The sequence below is a fragment of the Micropterus dolomieu genome, linkage group LG10, assembly GCF_021292245.1.
Source record: "Micropterus dolomieu isolate WLL.071019.BEF.003 ecotype Adirondacks linkage group LG10, ASM2129224v1, whole genome shotgun sequence".
Taxonomy (NCBI): domain Eukaryota; kingdom Metazoa; phylum Chordata; class Actinopteri; order Centrarchiformes; family Centrarchidae; genus Micropterus; species Micropterus dolomieu.
The window spans coordinates 5,383,537-5,403,166 of NC_060159.1; the positions used below are offsets into that span (position 1 = coordinate 5,383,537).

The window sequence follows — 19,630 nt, forward strand, 5'->3', positions numbered from 1 at the left end:
ATAATATGTAATGAAATAAAAACAAGAAATATAATATCAGTGTTTTATTGTTTATTGCACTGTGCATGATTGCGAAAATTTTAATCCAATCTATACATTTTTCATCACAGAATTAATTTAGCAGACCTCATGTTATATATTTTTTATTTTTTTATATTTAAGGACACAAACTATGGATGCTCTCCTCAACTGATGCTTACAGACACTTTTTGCTGTGATTTCACTGCTGAATGAATGCAGAGGACAAATTCTTCCTCTGTGTGTTTCACTGAGCTCTCCTGATGATGGTGAAGATCGCCAGTGTCATAACTACAGTCCCTGCGGTGCCGCCAACCAGAGCTCCCAGAATTCTGCTGTCTATGTTCATTTCTTCACATCTCTTACCAGTGTAGTAGGTAGTCTGGCTTGATGCACACCTTAAAAGAGCAGACAGAATTTGTAGTTATTTATTTATTTTATACTGAAAGAAAATTTCTGAAGCATCAATCATTAGTATGAACTGAAACCTTCTTTTTGGGCACATGTATTGAATCTGCCGAATCCTGTGTAACCTGGAGAGCAGGACTAACTTGAGCAGGGGGCAGCGATCTGAATATCTTCAGACATTTGAGATATTTCTTTCTAAATATTGGATGAGAAGATCGATTTCACTCTCAGTATAAAACTAAGCTGGTAAGTGGTTAGCTTAGACGTAAAGCAGGGGGAAACAGCAAATTTTAAAATCCACCCACCACCACATTTATAAAGCTTACAGGTTAACATCTTGCAACTCTTAAATTACGTGTTGTACAACCCCATTTCCAAAAAATGGCTGTGTAAATATGTACAATGTAAATAGAAACAAAATGTGCAATGCAAAACACTGAAACCCATATTTAATTGAAAATAGCACAAAGATCTATTATGTAATGTTGAAACTAAGAAATGTGATATGCCCATTTCCAATTTGACACCAGCAACATGTTTGAAAACAGTTGGGAAAGGGTCATGTTTACTACTCTGTTGCACCACCTCTTCTTTTAACAACACTGTCAGCGTCTGGGAAGTGAGGACACAAATTGCTGTAATCTTGAAAGTGGAATGTGTTTCCATTCTTGATGTAGGATTTCAGCAACAGTTCGGGGTCTCCTTTGTCATATTTTTGGTTTCATAACATGCCAAACATTTTCAGTATCGGGACTGCAGGCAGGCCAGTTTTGGACAGAACCAAACTAGCTTCCCTCTGCTTCCAGTCTTTATGCTAAGCAAAGCTAATTGACTCCTGGGTCTAGCTCCATTCTGACATAGAGTGGTATTGATTTTCACACTTAAATATTTAAACCCTTAGGGGAACAAGCCTGATGTAAGTCCTTACTCTAGCATTACCTTGTTCCTAATTGACATTGGATGTAAATTCCAATCTTTATGTAATGATGACTGGCCAAAATATCCCAAAATACTCAAATATTCCTACAATTGAAAAAAGTTTGCATTTGGTATTGCAAATACAAGTGGTGCATACCCCCCCCCCCCCCCCCGCAAACACAAACACACACCTGCATGAGGCTGTCCCTCCACTCTCCACACACAAGCCGCCATTAAAACAAGGGTTGGGATGACAGAGGTTGGCAGCACGTGCTTCTCTGTGTTTTGGAGCCTCTAGTCTCATTTCCACCTCGCTGATTGGCTTCTCATCCGTGATGTCATCACTTGGGGCAACTGGTTTGACAGGCACCTCAGTCTCGATCAGGTGTGTCAAATCTGGTGAAACAACAGGTTGATGAAATGTTAACTAAGGCTAACATGGCAAGATTTGAATATAGAATTCACTGAATATGTATAAGATAAATGTGAGACAGTTTGTGGAAAATCTTTTTTAAACATTTGTGTGTATCAGCATAGTATAGCCAGAGGGTTGAGCTGATATCTTTGATTCTCACCATTGAAGTCAGCTGTAATGATGAAGTCATTGTTTTTGAGGAAGCTCCTCCTGTACAGATGATTGTGAGAAATGAATGTACTCCAGCCAAGGTCTTTGCCGCGGTAGCACTGGCAGCTATCATCCCACACTGCTCCTGAAGTATCTGTAGGTTTGTTCCAGCGGGCATCAGTGTCTGAGGGGGGAAAATGGTAAAGGAAAAAACACAAAAACAATTATGCATCTCTGAATTCCACATATTTGTGGTTGAAACACTATGTCAAGGTAAGCGATAATACAAAGATAGATTAACCAAAATGAACATTTCTTGTCAGAACAAACAGAAAATGATGGTCTTTTAAAATGAATAAATTTCAGCGACCAGGGCACAGTCAAGAGATTACAAAAGGTGAACCACACAAAATGTAGTTCCATAGTCATGGCACATGATTTGGAGCTATTTAGCAGAGTTTCAGGAGCAGACTTCACCTCAATCATGTCACTCCCAGCATTTCCATTAACACTCCCCTAACTCAGCTCCTCTTCTTCGCTCTCATGTTCTGTGCCAAAACTGAGACCAAGGCATACATTTACACAGTTACATCAACACCAGCTCTCTTCCAGGTGACATAATAACGCGCGCCATGACGACAGAGTCACTGCTAAAAGGACAGTTCACTTATATCGTCAAGCTCAAAACAGCAGAAAGGCCAAAAACAAAAGCAAAAAACAAGTCAACCATAGACTGTATAAAAGAAGGCCTCAACCAACACCAGAATTACGGGGCCTCTTGATCAGGATTTACAGCAACAGTTTTGGTTTATATGTTTTTATTACTTCCTCATTTAGCCAGATGTATAAAGCAAATTATGCTCCATTATTTGACAAAATAAGATAAGATATAAATAAGATTTACAGCGCTGGAACTCACTTCCTTTTTTTGGATGGTGAGAATAGCTTTAATCAAAATGAACATACTAGCTAGGCTGATTTATACTGTTCAAATGATACCAGTATTGTTTTCAAATAGATTGCTGAAGGATTTGAACAGTTTGCTTAGCTCCTTCATATGGAGTAAGCGGAGGCCCAGACTGAACATGGCAGTATTACTATTGCCTGGACCTATGGGAGGGTTAGAGTTGCCCAACATAAGATATATCAATTAGGAGCTCATTTGAAGTATATATCTGACTGGATAAAGCATGATATCACCTCCATCTGGCTCAATACTGGGTCCTCATTAGCAAATTACCCATTGCGAGATCTACTTTTTTAAGAGTCTTAAGTGATAAGAGATAACTGTGCAAACCCTAGAACAATTAATACTTTGAAGGCATGGCGATCAGTCTAAGAAGTGAGAACTAAACTAACTTCCACTTTTACACCAATACTTAATAACTATTAATACTTAAAAACTTATTTGCAAAAAATAGTTTGATGTCATTAGAGGAATTGTCTCAGAAATATCAATTACCTAAACAAGATTTTTTGTTTTCTGCAAATAAGGCATTTTATTGCAAAGAGTACAACTCTAATTGAGAACCCTGAAGTCTTGAAAATTGAGAAAGTGCTGTTTCAGTCATCAGTGTGTCTCTTAGTCTGTTATATGATGTTATGTGGAGGTTATTGCCTGCTAACAGACAGAGGCTTAAAGGGGTATGGGGAAACAAACTGTCAACTACTATTGATGATGGGAAATATCAATTTGTACCCACATGAAGGCAATACAGTTTAAAATTATTCATAGAATACATATATCCCCATAATCGCAGACACTTCTTTAATCCTTCCCTTTCACCGATGTGTCTCAAAGGTATTGGGTCTTCCAAATAGGTATAACTACGGCAACTGACATTGTTGACATTCGCTGCCTGAAAAAACATATTAGTGCAGTGGATCTCTGATTCCAGCCCCTCTGTTGAGAGTTATATTTTAACCAGGGGTTTGGGGGCCCTACCTTAAGTCCCTGGAGCCTGGCCTGACAAATGCTGTGCTGTGGGGAGTCTGTGCGGGTGTGGTTTTCTTCCATTTTTTTTGTTGTGAACTTATTATTTATTATTTATGTTGTTGCTTTAGTTATTGTTGATTGTTTCTTTTGTTTTTGCTTTTTTTTCCTTTTTGTGAATTGTCTGTGCAATTTGTCATGGTATTGGATTTATCCAGAATTTCTTACCACACCTTTTACAGGCACCAAATGAATTAGTGTGCTCCAATCTCTATTCTTTTGAAAGCAACATCAGCATTCATTTGGAGTCATGTTTCAGCTGGCCTGATGACTACAGTCCAATATTCACTCTTTATTTGTTTTGTTTTGGTCTACACCAACCACTGAGGAAAATATCTGGCTATTTAGCTTGCTAAATGCTCCACTGATATCATGGCTATACTACTATCTGTAATTTAGCTAAACCAATCGGGCAAGTTACCTAGATGCCAGTAACATGGGCCTACCTGTGGTGAAGCTTCTTGTAGAAGACATCCTCAGTTTTACATCGGGGTCCTGGTCCACAGCAACGATGGTTGCCTGCCTGTTTTGGGCTGGCCACTGCATCACTACATCATTTTCCCCACTGCAGAGATGGAGGCTTATGCCAACATAGTCTGGGTAGGCACTCTCTTTTCCATTTGGGTAAACACTGATACCGAATGAGTAGCCCTCCGAGTTGTAGAAGCACTTGCTTTTAACTGGACTGCCAAGAGGAATGGTGGCAAGAACGCCAGTAAAGTTGTGGATTTGCCAGACAGCACTGGGGCAAACGGTCTCAGTGAGAGTGATGTCATCGATTAGGATGGCGCCCGAGGAGTTGGATGATTCTCTGATGCCTTGAAAGAAATAGCGGAACTTCTCTCTCACTTTGAGAGTCACATGGGCTATTTTCCAAGCATCATCTCCATCACCTGAAAGACAAAAAGGCTGGTTATTTATTGTGAATAATTTACTCATTCATTATAGCCTACTCAATACTACATGATGTTTCAAATAAGTCTGATACTCATGCAATAAACTTAACCACCACATGGACATGTCTCATTAAAATTTTTGCATTGACAATATTTAATATGCACTGTGCAATAGTGTAATGCATTCTATACTGACATATGAATGATAAAATACCTGTAATGGTGTGTATCTTCCTGACTCTGCGCACAGTCCCTGTCCCATCATCGGTCCTGATCCATATCACCAGTTTGTCCCCAGCTGCTCCAGTGATCTTGTAGAAGAACTGCAGGCACTGCTCGTCTCTCTTGGGGTAGAGGATACGTGACTCCAGCAAGGCACTGCTTCCGGCTTTGTCAAACATCATGAAGTAGCCAGAATCTGAAAAGAGATGCGGCCATTATATTTTGTTAACTGAGTTCAAATGATGATGGGGATTAGAACATAACATTATTCAGCATTTACCCAAATAGAAGCATTTTAATAGTGTGGTAAGGAAATGAATGAAATTTTATCCAAGACTGAACAAGATATTCATCTATGGAAGTCAGTCAAATTGTATCTAATTACACGTTACATTATATGTGAATACCCTTTCTCATCCACACTGATGGCATTTAATGTTTTTGTGTGGGGCTCCACAGTCAACTTAGCAAGAATAAATATGCTTCATCACGTTAGACTTTCAAAAATAAACTAGTGGGGGTGCAGTTATCTCAATTAGTAGAGTGTGCGCCCCATATAAAGGGCGGAGTCCTTACTGCACTGGCCCGGGTTTGAATCCAGCCTGTGGACTTTTGCTGCTGAAACTTCACAGTTTGGTCAGGTTTAGATACTAAAACTACTTGGTTAGGTTTAGAATAAGATCATGGTTTGTGCGTACCAGACTCTGAAAGACACTCTGGGAATTGATAAGATAAGGTAAACATCACTTGTATATAGGCTTTATGATATAATAAGTAAAAATGAATAATTTAGTATGCATTTTCTTTAAGAATGTGTTGCATTTTAGAGGGGACACTTGGTCACGTCATGAATAAAACATACATATTTAAATATATACTTTAAAACATTTTCTGTATTTAGATTAAGTTGTTAGAGGTGTTTTATTTTAAAATGATCATCTTTTTGTTATTTGTCTATTATTAACCTATTCATGAGACAGATTATTTTGACAATTTAAGAAGACAATCTTCTTCTACAATTGACTTACCATGGTATTTTGTGTACTGACATGTATTAAGTTTTTGGGAAATGTTTAAAAATTAGTGGGATAGAGAACCCTATGGTAGATTTTTTTCAATAGCAAGACCCTCCCCAGGGATATTTGTTTTGACAAAAACTTGCAGCAACCTCCTCCCTAATTTCTAAACTCAACCATACTTCAAGCTTAAAATGTAAATGAAACATAATAATTTTTAATTTGCCCCCAATTGTACATAAGGTCTGGAGTTAACAATCGCCAAATTGGCAATGGTAAACATTACAAATTGTGCTGAATATGCATTATATTAGACTAGATTGTTGACTCCTTGTGATACATTTCACTTTACAGTAGTTACCTTACCTTACCGTGCAGAATGTGGTGACTGTAAGTAAGCAAATTGTTATGAAGTAAATACGTAAATCTTCAATCTTTTTTCTTTTTCAAAAAAATTGATTGCCCTTCCTTCAGCACACAGAAAAAAACATAACCCTCCCCTTTTTTATCATGAAATAAAATAAATACAAGACAGCCTTTGTGTGGAGCTGGAGTGTGTGATAGTTTTTTTTGTCACAGTTTATTTGATTACAAGAGGTTGGTTTTAAGATTTGGTTGAGATTTATATTTGGTATACCTTTGTGTATGATGTCTGAAATGTGCTTAGTACCTCTGCAGCGTCCTGCCAAGGTGTGGTCTGTAGCAGCTGGAGTGCTCCTTGTCTGGATCCATTCTCCGCTGTCCTCCTCATTCTGGATCATTCCACAGATGTTGATCAGCTCAAAGGAGCACTGGTCCAGGAGAGTGTGTGTGTTGGCTGGAACAGGACAGTTATCAACAGTCAACCTACAAAGCTTAAAGCACTACAGAGAGGGCAGAGAAGAGCACATGCTTGAAGATGATCAAGAAAATATAAAGGAGCAATAAATTAGTAGGTTTTTAGTATAAATCTCTCTAGTGTGACTCTAAAGATGCAGCCTAGAGTTTTGTCTTATAAAGGTCATATTCACATTAAAGTTTTGATCCATCATTGCTCTGAAGGTTCAGATTAGTGCAGTTTAAAGATGAGAAAACAAATGTATGTCAGGTCTAATGTGACTGCTCTCACAGCAGTTTACACACCTGGACTGTCCATGTTGAGCAAAGTGGTAGAGACTCTTAACCACTTTCCCTGTCAGGATATACAGTACGATGTCAACCAGTTGCCTTTCTCTAACCTTTAGGCAGATGTGAAAGGAGACACTCACCACAGTCATACATGCGGTTGAGCCTGGTAATATCTACTGCACTGAAGTCCAGCCGCTGGCCAATGACCTGGTTAAAAAACGGTATGGTGGTGGTGATCGTGGGGATGCTTTCATTCTTGTTGAAGGACAGAGGTCGGTAGTGCATGATGGACTCATAATCATACGGCGTGTTCAGATCGGTGATGAAGTCATCCTCATACTTATTGAAGTTGTGCTCCTTCCCTGTGCGGAGAGAGTAACACTGCCATGTAGATAGTCAAGTGACAGTATATTAACTCCTTCAGTTTTACCACACAACATATGTAGAAGCTACATACACAGCTATAAAAGTATATGCATAGATAGTTTCCAAAAACTACAATATAGTAGTTTTTGGAAACTATCTATGCATTGCATGACAGATTAAAAGACACAATCTAAACGCCAAAACAGATACAGCCTTTTATCACATTGCAAATAAAACCAGGGCTGCAGCTAGCATTGAGGACATAGAGGTATATCTGTGAATTTGGGAAGTTAAAAATCAAGTCAATGGTCCTGAAAAATAATATTTTTTAAAAAACGAAATAATTGTGACCCACCTTCTTCAATCTGGTCCCACCAGATTTTGACATAGTTGTCTCTGTCTGAGCGAGACTGTTCGTGGTAAAAGCCCAGAGCATGGAGGAGCTCATGCTGCACAATGGCTTTAGTGTCACACCTGGCCCCAATGGACACATTCTGGCCTATTCCATCGTCTCCAACATATGACCAGCATCTGAATTGATAGAAAATTCTAATGACAATACATTCAATCTGGTGCTGTTAATGAGCTTTACATAGCATTTCATCCCCTCTGCATTTCCTAATATTTTGTTCTTAAAAGCCTTGGATTTGATGACTTGATAGCATGGCCCATAAAGTTGTGAAACCGGCGAGATTATTCCTGAGTCAGCGTGGCTGCAGCTTACCCAGAAAGCTTGGTGAAGGAGATATAACTGGTCTCTCCCTCATAGGGCTTGAAGTCCACACAGGATCTCAAACGGTATTCCTCAAACGCCTGGAGGATCACACCTTTTGCATTCAGTTCTAGAATAATGGAAAAGAATGAATGAATTGTTTAACATTTTCAACAATGTTTTTTGCTGGTAGAAATGTATTACTATTGTATTTGTGCGCAGTGTACCTAAAGAATCAGTTAAGATATAGGGGATGGGAAACTTCCATCGTCTTGTTTGATCAAGGATTGCATTTCTGCTGGGCTGCAAGACACATTGAAAGTGTTGAGGAGTGTTTTAGGGTCTTGACAAACAGAATCTCTACACAGACTCTCTGTATACTTACACTACCAGCAATGTCTCCCTCAAACAGGTGTTCTAACCCTAAAGATGCAGAAAAATACATATTTATATGTATATGCATATATGTACATATGAATTATCAGTCAACAAAGCAAATGATCAGAGTGCATGTATCAACAGGAGAGAGCTTAAAAAGTTTACCCTTATTGATCTCAAGTATGTCGTCCCTTAGTTCACCAGCATCTGCATTATCACCTGGAAGAAAAATCTCTTGTTAAAGCAAAAAAAAAAAAAAAAACAAGCTTGTTTTATGTGCATATGATCAGAGAAGTTACTAGGAACAAACCGGTACGTGTCGGAGCAGCTTGCACCTAGCACATAAAAAGAGATATGTCTCAATTTAAACCTTCTACAGAAAGATTTAAGTTTGACTCAGTTTCAACTACTTCAAAAATTCCCTACCTTCAAAACCACAAAGACTCCAATCAGTGCAGCAATCTTCCTCAAACCGTTTCCAGAGCCCATGTTCTTATCCGGACAGATATGTGTTTCTCTGATGCCAGTATAAACATGCCCATAAAGACAGCAGCAGGAGAGGAACTTTGATCAGGATTATAGTGTTAAATGAATAACAGGCAATTCACACATGTCCTTGCTGCTTCTTCACAACTGACTAGTTATCAGGTGTTCTGGCATTTACAAGTGATGACACCATTAAACGGTTGGCCTTGTACAGACACAATGGGATCACCAACAGATTAATATGGACTGATATTAAGTCCAATAAAACAGGCAATTATATTATTTATGGGTTTGATCTTTTACCACATCATGTAGGGAAGTAGTTCAGAAAGCAATCTTGCAGTACAGGATGACGGGAAGATCTGCCTACTTGTGGCAAAACATTATTCTCTTTGTGTTACGTAAAGAAACTTCTCATGCAGTTCATTCAATTCTCCTGTAGTGATTTATTAGATTGATGACGCCTTCAAAGTTCTTGGGTAGAGAGCAAAGATGTACATGAAGAGCAGAACTCAGGATAGGACAGTAAATAAAGTGCTGACACTTAAATCTGTGGTGCCGTAACACCTCTAATACCTGATAAGGTGATATATTACATTGTTCTTATTTTTTTATTACTGCTAGCTAGTTAAATGTCAACGCAGCTGATTTAGTTCATATCAAAGGGGTACTTGAGTGATTTCTAATTGCACTTCCATAAAGTTCAGGGACTCAGACACAGGTGTAAAAAAACAATGGACAAAACAAAGTAGCAAAGGTCAAGCTAGCCTTTTTTTTTTTTCTATTTTATTATGCTTCAGTCATTCAGCCTGACATTAGGTTCCTGTTAGCCATTTTCTTGTGGCGAGGGGAGGGGGTGGTATTTATTTATTTTTTTTGCCCTGAATGATCAATTGGCTTCTACGAGGGGGAAACTGTCATCCACGGTCACTACACCAGACCTATTTGATTTGCAGTACGAGACAAAGATGCGGGCTGTGATTTAGAGGTTTGGAAACAGGCTAGAAAGTCAAGCTCCAAAACTGCCTGATCCCACATTTCCCATTATACAACCAATAGCCTCTTTTTGACATCAAAGACCCAAAGACATCATCAGGGTTTTTTCCTTCAAGCTGACAGAGCTGCTCCAGAGCCACAGAAGACTACTGTTTTCACAGGCTGACTGACGACTAAACTGATCTAATTGTGTTTTATGGTGTTCCTCTTTTAAGAGTAGCAGTCAGTCTAAATCATGTTGGTTATTGTTGTGTTATATTCACTTTTTGCATCCTTTTATAACAAATCCAAATATAAATACTGGATTATTGATTTACAACTTAAATATGCATTCTTCTCATTTCATGGGCTCTAATGGTCACTCACATGGCAGCCATTTTGGCATCACAAAACAAAAGAAATATACCACAGGCGTGTTCTTTAATAGGCTAATTTAATAGCTTTTATTAAGACAATAGTTCAGTGAGAAGGAACTTTGTTGTTCAAAATGATGACCTTTTTCCAAAGCTTGATATATATTTCTACTTATATATATAGATTATAAAACAAATATAACTTCACAGTCAATATTTTGTAAATTATGTGTAGTATTCTGATGTCACAGCAGTAATTATCCATCCTTTCTTCATCTTCAAAGGTTGTTCTCATCCCAGCTGCATATTTTGCATCTGATTATTTCAAATGAAAAAAAAAAACAAACAGTAAACACAAACACAACAGAGTCATTTCACATGGTCATGTGCACTTACAAGTGTGATATAATCCTTAAAATGGATCTTACCTCCAGTTACTCATGATATAAAATCATGTGTGACATCACTCCTTTGGCTCAATGGGAACTTCTGTTTTAATCAGCGATGTTATATCTGTGAACGGAGACATTATTCCTTGTCATGACTGCCTCCTGCCATGAAACACATACTATAATACTGAGCACAGACCACTAACCGTCAAAGTCGATGAAGATGATGAGGTCATCGTTCTTGAGGTAATTACGCCGCCTGAGGTCGAAGTGCTTGACAAAGTTACTCCAGCCCCACGATTCACCTCTGTAGCATTTACAGGAAGGGTCAAACGTCCCCACCTTAGAAGGATTGTCCCAAAACAACTCTCCATCTGAATCTAGAGAACACAAAAAGACAGAGGAGCCATGTGAGGAGCGATGCCTCTATTTGAATGATACTGTAGTCATCGAAGAACAACATGTGACTTCATATTGTTGAACAATAACTATCAGATGGACTGTCAAAACATTTTGTAGGGACATTCATGTTGGACAGAGGATGAATCCTAATGACTTTGGCGATCCCCTGACTTTTCCACTTGCATCATCATGTGGTTGACATGAAACATTCATGCCACCCCTTCAGGATAAATTGCAATAACTCTGGTGATCCCATTTCATGGAGCACCAGAATTAGGTCACGCGTCCTGAAACATTATTTACCCATCAGCCTCAGCTGTACCTGGTAAATGTCAGAGTGTAACCATTGTAATTGTGAGCATGTTAGCATGCTGACCTTAGCATTCAGTCAAAGCCCTGTGCTGTTTTTATTTTGTTGTTTTTTTTAAACCTGTCCTGCCCAGCAGCCTGGTATAGAGTATGATGACCTGGATACCATATTAGTTATAGTTATAGTTGACAACGCAATGCCGACGGAACGCAAGAAAGCGTAACCCACGGAAGAGCAGCGGCCGGACCGACCGCGGCACGCACACAACATAGACCAGTGCCCCAACCAGCAGCAAGTCCCAGCCCGGCAGCAAACACGCCACGCAGGTCACCGTCCCCCCAACCGCCGGAAAAAACTAAGGCCGCCGGCGCCAGCCGAGATCCCCCATGCCCAGCACGCCCCCCGGCCGCCGTGCAACATCTGTGCTGTTTATAAGAACTAAACTAAAACATTTGGAGATCTTGTCTTCAGTGGTTAAGACGTAAGCTCAAAATTGACCTTTTAAAGTAATATTTGTTGCTATGCAAGTAAAAGCATAGAGCATTTACTTGTTTAAAGGGATGAATAAATAAAGTTTCAGTGTCCAGTTGAATATGGTTTTAGTCTATGAAAGATCTGACCTACACGACCCCCCACCCCCCAAGCATACTTATTATTATGTTGTATGCCTGTTGAATCTGTATGGATGATGTCCTCGTTGTGCCCTACTCTTGATCGCTCTGGGGATAAATAGATAAGGAGCACTTACTCTTCATCGTATCAGTTGTGAGGCTGCGCGCGGTGGACATCCTCAGCTTAATGTCTGGGTCTTGGTCCATCACCACCAAGGTGGCCTGTCTGTTCACCGCTGGCCACTGCATCACCACATCATTGTCACCGCTGGCCAGGTGGAAGTACAGCCCAGTATAGTTCCCCGTGTAATCAGTGTAACTCGACAACGGCACGACGCGGACGCCGTAACCATAGCCTTCGGGGCTGTAGAAACGAGGGCTGTCAATAACTGTGTTGATGTCAGCCGTTTCCATGATCTTGGAGAAGTTCTGGATCCTCCACACGCCGTTCGGGCAGCGTGTCTCAGTCAGGCTTATGTCGTCGATGTAGATGCCACCGGTGGATGCAGAGGGATCACCACGCACAGCTTGGAAAGCATAGCGGAATTTCACGCCTACCTCCATTGCGACATGGGCGATCTTCCATGTGTGGTCAGAATCCGCTGTGTACAGGGAACAGGGAAAAGAGGAGATGCTACTGTGTATGGCAAAAATATTTGTACGTTAACCATTGGGATAGTGAAGTAGTGAGGTTTTGCTTAACATTAGTTAAAGTATTTACTGTACAGGAATAGTTTTGGGAAAGGGTTAGATGAAATGATGAACCACTCTCATATCTGGCCATTAAGTATTAATCAAGAGCCAGCAGGTGACTATCTTAGCTTTAAAATAATGGCACAGTATCAAACTTCACTTCACTCTTCCAAATATTGACAGTCACTGTCTTGTATGTTTCATATCTAAAAATAACTTTTGAAATTGAATATAATTTTACTACCGAGCAGCTAAACAAATATTCAAATGAATATTTGCCTCGATGCAAAGTTCCAGGTAGCTGCGGTGAAACTTGTTACCGGCGTAAACATGCCCACTTATTAAATACCATAAAAGGTGTGTATTTTCTTCATTCTACGAACGGTGCCTGTGCCATCATCCACTTTGACCCAGATCACCAGCCTGTCCTTGGAGCTTCCAGTCATCTTGTAGAAGAACTGCAGACACTGAAGCGCCCTCTTGGGGTAGAGGGTTCGGGATTCCAGCAGAGCAGACTCCTGAGGCTTCCCAGTCATGGTACTGAGCTGCATGAAATACCCAGCATCTAGCAAGTCACAAAAAATAAGTCAAGCTTTGACCGCATACTGCTTATTTTCTGCTCATGCTCTCTGAACTGAGAATAATCATTAGTTAGACTTTTAAAAGAGGCATTATTCAATTCTAACCTCTGCATTTTCCAAGGAGTGTGTGATCCTCTGCACCCTCACTGCTTTTGGTATGGACCCAGTCAGCATCATCAGAGGAGGACTGGATCATCCCACAGATGCTGGCATACTCAAAAGAGCACTGATCCAGCAGGGTGAGAGGACCAGCTGCGGAAAAGGGGGTGACGATTTGCAAGGTCATTTCAAAGCTTTGATACATTTTGTGCTTAGCAGACTTCCTAAAGACTCAAATAATAATAATTCTGCATGTCAACATAGGAAATTGTCTCTTGTAACCTATACGCACAGCAGTTGTACATCCGGTTGAGCCTGAGGGTGTCCATCTTGCTGAAGTCGAGGTACTGGCCAATGATGTTGTAGAACTCTGGGATTTTGGTGGTGACAGTGGGGATGGATTCATTCTTATTGAAGGAGAAGGGCCTGTAATGCATGATGGACTCGTAGTCATACGCCGTGTTTTGATCGGTGATGTAGTCATCGTTGTATTTGTTGAAGTTGTGTTCAAGACCTGCAGGAAATCCCATGCTCGTTTAGTCACTCTTACCACACAAATTGCCAAAATAAGAGTTAACTACATGCATTTCTGGGTTTAAAATGTCTAACTACAGAACAATACATTTCATAGCATTACTCCCAGTAGTAAAATATAGTTTTTACAGATTATGAATGATAAAAGAATCTTTGGACCTCAACGTACCAGGTGTGACCTGATCCAGCCAGATATCAACATAATCATCTCTGTCTGTTCGGGACTGTTCGTGGTAAAATCCCAGTGCGTGGAGTAGTTCATGTTCAATCACCGCCTTGTGGTCACAACCCGGCCCCAAAGATAGAATCTGACCAGTCTGCTGGTCACCGACGCTGGAGAAACACCTATGACAGTAGAAGTGATTCTAGTTGTGGTTAAAAATGCAAAAGAATTTCAAAGAGAATGTTCAGAATCAAAGCAGAGGAGGCCCGAGTTATTCTGACTTTTGGTCAAGCTCCAAAAAGGCCTGGACCCTATATTTCCCATAATTCAACCAATTGCATCTTTTCGTTCGATACACCCTGGTAAACATCATGTCTTCTTCTTCAAAGATAACCCTGATGACATAACCAGGGATTATTTTGTCAGACTTGTCAAAGCTCCTCCAGAGCCACAGAGGATGTTACACAGCTGTTTTCAAGTAGTACTGAGTAGTACTTCTCTTAAGGAGTAAACTGACCTTAATGTGTGAAACTCTTGCTACACTGTAGATACAAACAAACTGAGAGTTTGAGTAGATATAAAGTGTTAATCCCAACTAAAGATATATTTTAATGTTGTGTTGTTTATTATATTGAAACCGTTTACAGTAAATGAGACTAAGTAACGTTTGAGAGAACAAATATTAGATTCTTCGTCATAAGTTGAATTAAGTTGAATTAATAAGACATGAAACACACTGCTTAGTTCAGTACTCTTGGGCTGTTACAGTTTTAGTTGGTCTGCTATGATCAGCAGCTAGCCAATGTTCGCAAACTTTAGGTAAATATTGCTGTCTTAAAGACATTACTGAGTCAGTTTTCTGACTTTATAACTCACCTCCAATGTAATACTGTTACAATAGATTAGCATTTTAGCTAAATGGAATATTATCCTTTAACTGTCCGCTGTAGCCACCTTCAGTTCTGGCTTTGACAAAATAATGCACACCAGAATCTTGAATTCATGATTTAAGCTGATTTCACTGGAAAGAGACTGGTATGTATTCTGCAGCAGCTGTCAACAGAAGATTTTTGCAAACACAGTAAACACAAGTAATAACACTAGAGCCATACCCTCCTCTCTTCTCGAACTTGATGAATGTCTTCTCTCCCTCATAAGGCTTGAAGTCAATACAAGACTTCAGCCGGTACATTTCAAAAGCCTGGTGGACGCAACCCTTGGCATTCAGATCTGAGGAGTGAAGGAAGCAGTCACAAAAGAGGACAGAATTTTTCATCCAGATGGTAAGAAGACTCTGAGGAATCTGTAAATAACCCAAGAACACTGCAAGGTTTTTATTTTTTCAAAAATGCGGTGCTTGCTTGTGTGACGCAAATGGAACCATAATACATGGGGCTAACTGTTGCCCATACATACGACAGTCTGTGTTTGCAGTCTATACGATGTTCAGAGTGTACTGAAGATTGAAAAGAAACTCACCCAAATCATCACCCAGAATGTAAGGGATTGGAAATTTCCATCTGTATCTTTTGTCAATCAGGGCATTCCTTCCTTTCTGTAGCATAATAGGGGAGTTGAAAAAGTACTTGAACAAACTCTGACATTAAAGACTATTAAAAACACACAATAAAAACGCAAGCTCTGCATTTACTTGAGAGCAAGAGGACCCACAGTCCCGACAGTCAGACATGTGATTGCATATGGCAACAGATCAAAGCTGATAACAATCTTTTCTTTTAAAAGTAGGAAAAGATCCCCAACAAAATGCAACTTACAGGAATTAAAATGTCCCCTTCAATCAGGTTGGCATCTGATCCTGCAGCACAGGCACAAAAACAACACATGATATTTCAATCAGCAATAAACAAGCAGTTGTACTCAACATTTTACATATTAGTCTAGTAAATACAGGAACGCAGTGTTGATGTTAAGGGGTAATGAACACCTGAAATGTTGTAGCTCACCTGCGTTCAGGATGGGGTTCTCATCCTCACCATTGTTATACACTTCTGTAACACAAACACAGACATGGCTCAGAGTCTTTTCACGGCCTTTCAACAAATATTATTCATTTCAAGAAAGGTAAGTTTTTGACATACCATGTACCTTGGGGGAAACTGGTATCTGAATAAAACAATACCGGTTTAAAGTCATCACTCAGTTAACGGCCATATCACATCATGTGTGGTAAATAATTCATTAATAATTACTTACAGTGTATGAAGCAGCTATAGCCAGGAGTCCAAATAAGAGCACTCTCTCCATCATGCTGAGTTTCACCTAGTAAATGTTGCTGCTTTGATTTAAATTTGCACATTAACAAGATATGACCTTCAGTCCTCTTGGTGAAGTATATGTAGGCTATAAAGAGTAACTGAAGGACTTTGACTCAACAGTGTTACTGATTTGTGAGCCGATTTATGAAATGTTGCAAGTGGCATGCACTTTTTTTAACACTACACGTGTACCTGTTATCTGGCTTATTATCCGATATTGTGATAACATCACATAGCACCCATGAATTCATAAACCCTCATTGAGTTTGTGTGACGTTATACCTGCAAAAGGTTGACTTGAGATGTTTGTGTAACCATGTTTGTGTTAACATCTCAAGTGCAGCAAGGCTGTTGACCAGGTCTAGCAAGACAAGTCAGACCGCATCCATCCCGTCATCGTTACATTGGCTCCCCATCAGGTTCAGTTTAAAGTGCTTGTTTTCACATTTAGAGCCCTGCACAGTCTGGCACCTGGGTACATTTCCAACCTGCTTCACCCATATATCACCATTAGGTCATATAGGTCTTAAAACCAGGGCATACTAGTTGTTTATTTTTCCCCAATATATGTAAGGTATACAGATATTGGAGAATCTCATAACTTTGAAAGTTATGGCTGGACATCAATAAAACTACTGGTTTTGTTATGGTTTCAGTAAAGCAAATTTCTTGTGCAAAAACTAGGCTACTTGGTAATAGAGCTGATCTGATTTTGTAGGCAAAGGTGATACTTCCCACTTCAATGATCATATTCAACCACTAGATGGCGCTAAGTACCCAGACCACTTCAATTCACATGGTTTCTCAAGCCCGCTTGAGGCTGGATTAGATGTACAGGTAGCCTACAGTGACTGTGCACAGCATGGAAGCACACACCCATGGCGCACAGATTCACAAACATGCAAAGACAACATAGACCCCAAGTGTAGACCAGTAGTTAGTTATATGGTTTTGGATTAATATTTTCAAAGTAAAGGAATATTTTACACTTTCCAGTTCCAGCGGTTTGTTGCTAAGTTTAAGTATTTTTTCATGACTTCTTAAGTCCAGTAAAGTTGGAAATATAGCTATTCACAGATTTGAACTTCCTGGATCAATAACTCATAAGCGAATATGTTTGAAACAAAAACGACTCATCTGTGCTACTGTAGTAAAGTAGACAACAAACTAACTTACAAGCTAATTTTCACCAAAAATATAATTGGATTCTATATGCAGCCGGTTCTGATGATGTAGAAAAATGCTACCTTAATGCAAATTGATGGCATCTACCCTACTGCACCTAAAACAAATGCAAAGTAGCGTAGACTGTGAGATAGTGATGTGCAGATCGATCCTAAAGTAGGCTATCTATATTTATACCAACGATTCCTGCTCTAGGATTGATACTCATATAAAAGGATCGAAATCTAAAATCAGTCATTTGGAGTGAGTGTGTGTTTTATCAGAAGTATTTTACTATCACCAGGATGGTAATTATACTCGGTTGATAGGAACTACTTTTCCTTCCGCTTGTCAAAGTCATGCTTGCGCTACGGCTCTGTGACGGCTAAACATCTGAGATTAAGTCTGTCACAATAATAGGGTGATGTTATGAAGCGGCAGTTCTGAGCAGGATATTTTGATTATAACTAAAGAATATGGCAGTAGTTTGATGTCTTGTCATTATGCAGCTATTATTTTGAATTGGTAAGGCTACAGCCTACTCCTTATTTCTCTAAATACAGAAACGGGAGGGGGGAGGTCACATTAAACTAGAAATAAAATTAAAAGTAAAATTAAAAAAGTATAGGTATTGGTATCTGCAATACCAGCCTGGGTATTACTTGGTATTGGATTGTCTAGGAATTAAGTAGTATCGCACATCACTACTGTGAGATGAGTGCGCAAGGACCGTCTACAAAGTGCAAGGCCGAAAAGACATGCCTGCTACAGAAATATTCAAAGACTTCATTGTTACAGAGAAGTAGGCCTAGTGTCTCCAGAATCACCTCCCACATCAGTGACCATCCGGCTGGTTATTTTACAACACTTAGTTAGAAAGAAAATGGGTTACTGTATAATTTCTGGGAATTTTAACTTTCAAAAACTTTGCTGTTATACAGTTTAGTGTCCTGAAAATTACAACATACTGGCATTTATTTTAACCAGCAGCAGAGCTTGATGTGTGAGGTGATTTTGGAGACAGTTACACTTCACTTAACAGCATCGGCATCGCCAGGTCATTTTTCCAGGGCTTTAGCAAACAATCGGCCCTTAAAGCATAGGCCTATACTGACATTGGGCTGGCCCAATCACATCTCTTACAGCACCCACTCCCTCCCCCTCTGCTCAAGCTGTTTCTTGTGTTGTGGGCCAAAAAATAAAATAATTCGTCAAATGCGCAAAAATAACTGATATACAGATATGAGCTAAAAAAAAATAATAAGCTACTGATTACTGCATTACATTCTATTACATTTTTACATTTTGAATTGTCACCTGCCACCTAAATTTTGTCCTTCCCTTTATAAAAATAAAGACATTTCCACCATAAATTGGTGCAGAAAATGTCTCCTGAATTCAGGAAATGAAGCGTTTAATGCTCACAATCTTCTGGGGTTGGACTCCCACACCAATCAATCAATAAATAATTCTTAACTGAATTCAGATTAAATAAGCTAAATTATCATTGTGGTGATAAGGTGCCATATGCACATTTAAAAAAACTTTAGGCTAATTCAGGCATGCCTGCATGTATGTAGCTCAGCTGGGATTAAATTAAATGAGAAAAGTTGATCTACAGGAGAAACATTAGTGTTGTGTCGTTCAAAGAACGTTTTGTTCATAAGACCTAATCGTGTATATGACTCGAGAGGAACGGGTTGTCTGAGTGAGTGATTCGTTCATTTTCACGCATGCGTGAAGGATCTTGGACTCTTATGTTCACTCGTCACATGTCAGCTGCATGGGCTCCGTCAGCACAGGAAACAGAATTGATTAGTTCACGACTCTGAACTGTGGGTCTATTTGAGTCGTTTATTTGTCACGTGACAGCTTGGCTACAGGGCTGTGGTAAGCAGGAAGCACAGGAAACAGAACTGATTAGTTCACGACTCTCAACTGTGGGTCTGTTTGAGTCATTCATTTGTCACGTGA

The 19,630-nt window shown here is 39.5% G+C and overlaps 2 protein-coding genes across 7 annotated transcripts in view; both read right to left on the bottom strand.

Moving 5' to 3' along the window:
- Positions 1-129: 129 nt before the first annotated feature.
- Positions 130-9,088, bottom strand: mep1a.2 (meprin A, alpha (PABA peptide hydrolase), tandem duplicate 2). The gene is made up of 13 exons (XM_046061365.1): positions 9,026-9,088; positions 8,910-8,934; positions 8,765-8,818; positions 8,612-8,644; positions 8,234-8,351; positions 7,865-8,040; positions 7,284-7,505; positions 6,707-6,853; positions 5,013-5,216; positions 4,349-4,795; positions 1,920-2,093; positions 1,536-1,740; positions 130-416 (listed from the first exon to the last, which is right to left on the bottom strand). The coding sequence occupies exons 1-13, from the start codon at positions 9,086-9,088 to the stop codon at positions 266-268; spliced, it is 2,019 nt and encodes a 672-aa protein (XP_045917321.1). The 3' UTR covers positions 130-265.
- A 1,471-nt stretch (positions 9,089-10,559) lies between these two features.
- The window catches only part of mep1a.1 (meprin A, alpha (PABA peptide hydrolase), tandem duplicate 1), a 10,973-nt gene continuing 1,902 nt past the window's right edge, over positions 10,560-19,630 (bottom strand). The window contains exons 2-16 of one of the 6 annotated variants that reach the window (XM_046060465.1): positions 16,775-16,963; positions 16,431-16,512; positions 16,316-16,340; positions 16,181-16,225; positions 15,992-16,032; positions 15,696-15,771; positions 15,329-15,446; positions 14,223-14,398; positions 13,812-14,033; positions 13,526-13,672; positions 13,189-13,404; positions 12,284-12,748; positions 11,030-11,203; positions 10,863-10,947; positions 10,560-10,749 (exon numbers count right to left, since the gene is read on the bottom strand). In XM_046060465.1, coding sequence (XP_045916421.1) covers positions 10,898-10,947; positions 11,030-11,203; positions 12,284-12,748; positions 13,189-13,404; positions 13,526-13,672; positions 13,812-14,033; positions 14,223-14,398; positions 15,329-15,446; positions 15,696-15,771; positions 15,992-16,032; positions 16,181-16,225; positions 16,316-16,340; positions 16,431-16,484 — 1,809 coding nt within the window. In that variant the 5' untranslated portion in view covers positions 16,485-16,512; positions 16,775-16,963 and the 3' untranslated portion in view covers positions 10,560-10,749; positions 10,863-10,897. Of the gene's footprint in view, positions 10,750-10,862; positions 10,948-11,029; positions 11,204-12,283; positions 12,749-13,188; positions 13,405-13,525; positions 13,673-13,811; positions 14,034-14,222; positions 14,399-14,497; positions 14,626-15,328; positions 15,447-15,695; positions 15,772-15,991; positions 16,033-16,180; positions 16,226-16,315; positions 16,341-16,430; positions 16,513-16,774; positions 16,981-19,630 lie in introns of those variants that run through there. The other 5 variants (XM_046060466.1, XM_046060468.1, XM_046060467.1 and 2 more) reach the window with 5 other exon arrangements.

Bases quoted from the DNA above. Each gene is read 5' to 3' on its own strand.
- mep1a.2 (XM_046061365.1), bottom strand. From the start codon at position 9,088: ATGGGCTCTGGAAACGGTTTGAGGAAGATTGCTGCACTGATTGGAGTC. The intron at 6,854-7,283 runs GTGAGTGTCTCC...GTCCTGTTCCAG, and splicing joins CAACCGCATGTATGACTGTG to CCAACACACACACTCTCCTG. The intron at 5,217-6,706 runs GTACTAAGCACA...ATCTCTTTTCAG, and splicing joins CTTGGCAGGACGCTGCAGAG to ATTCTGGCTACTTCATGATG.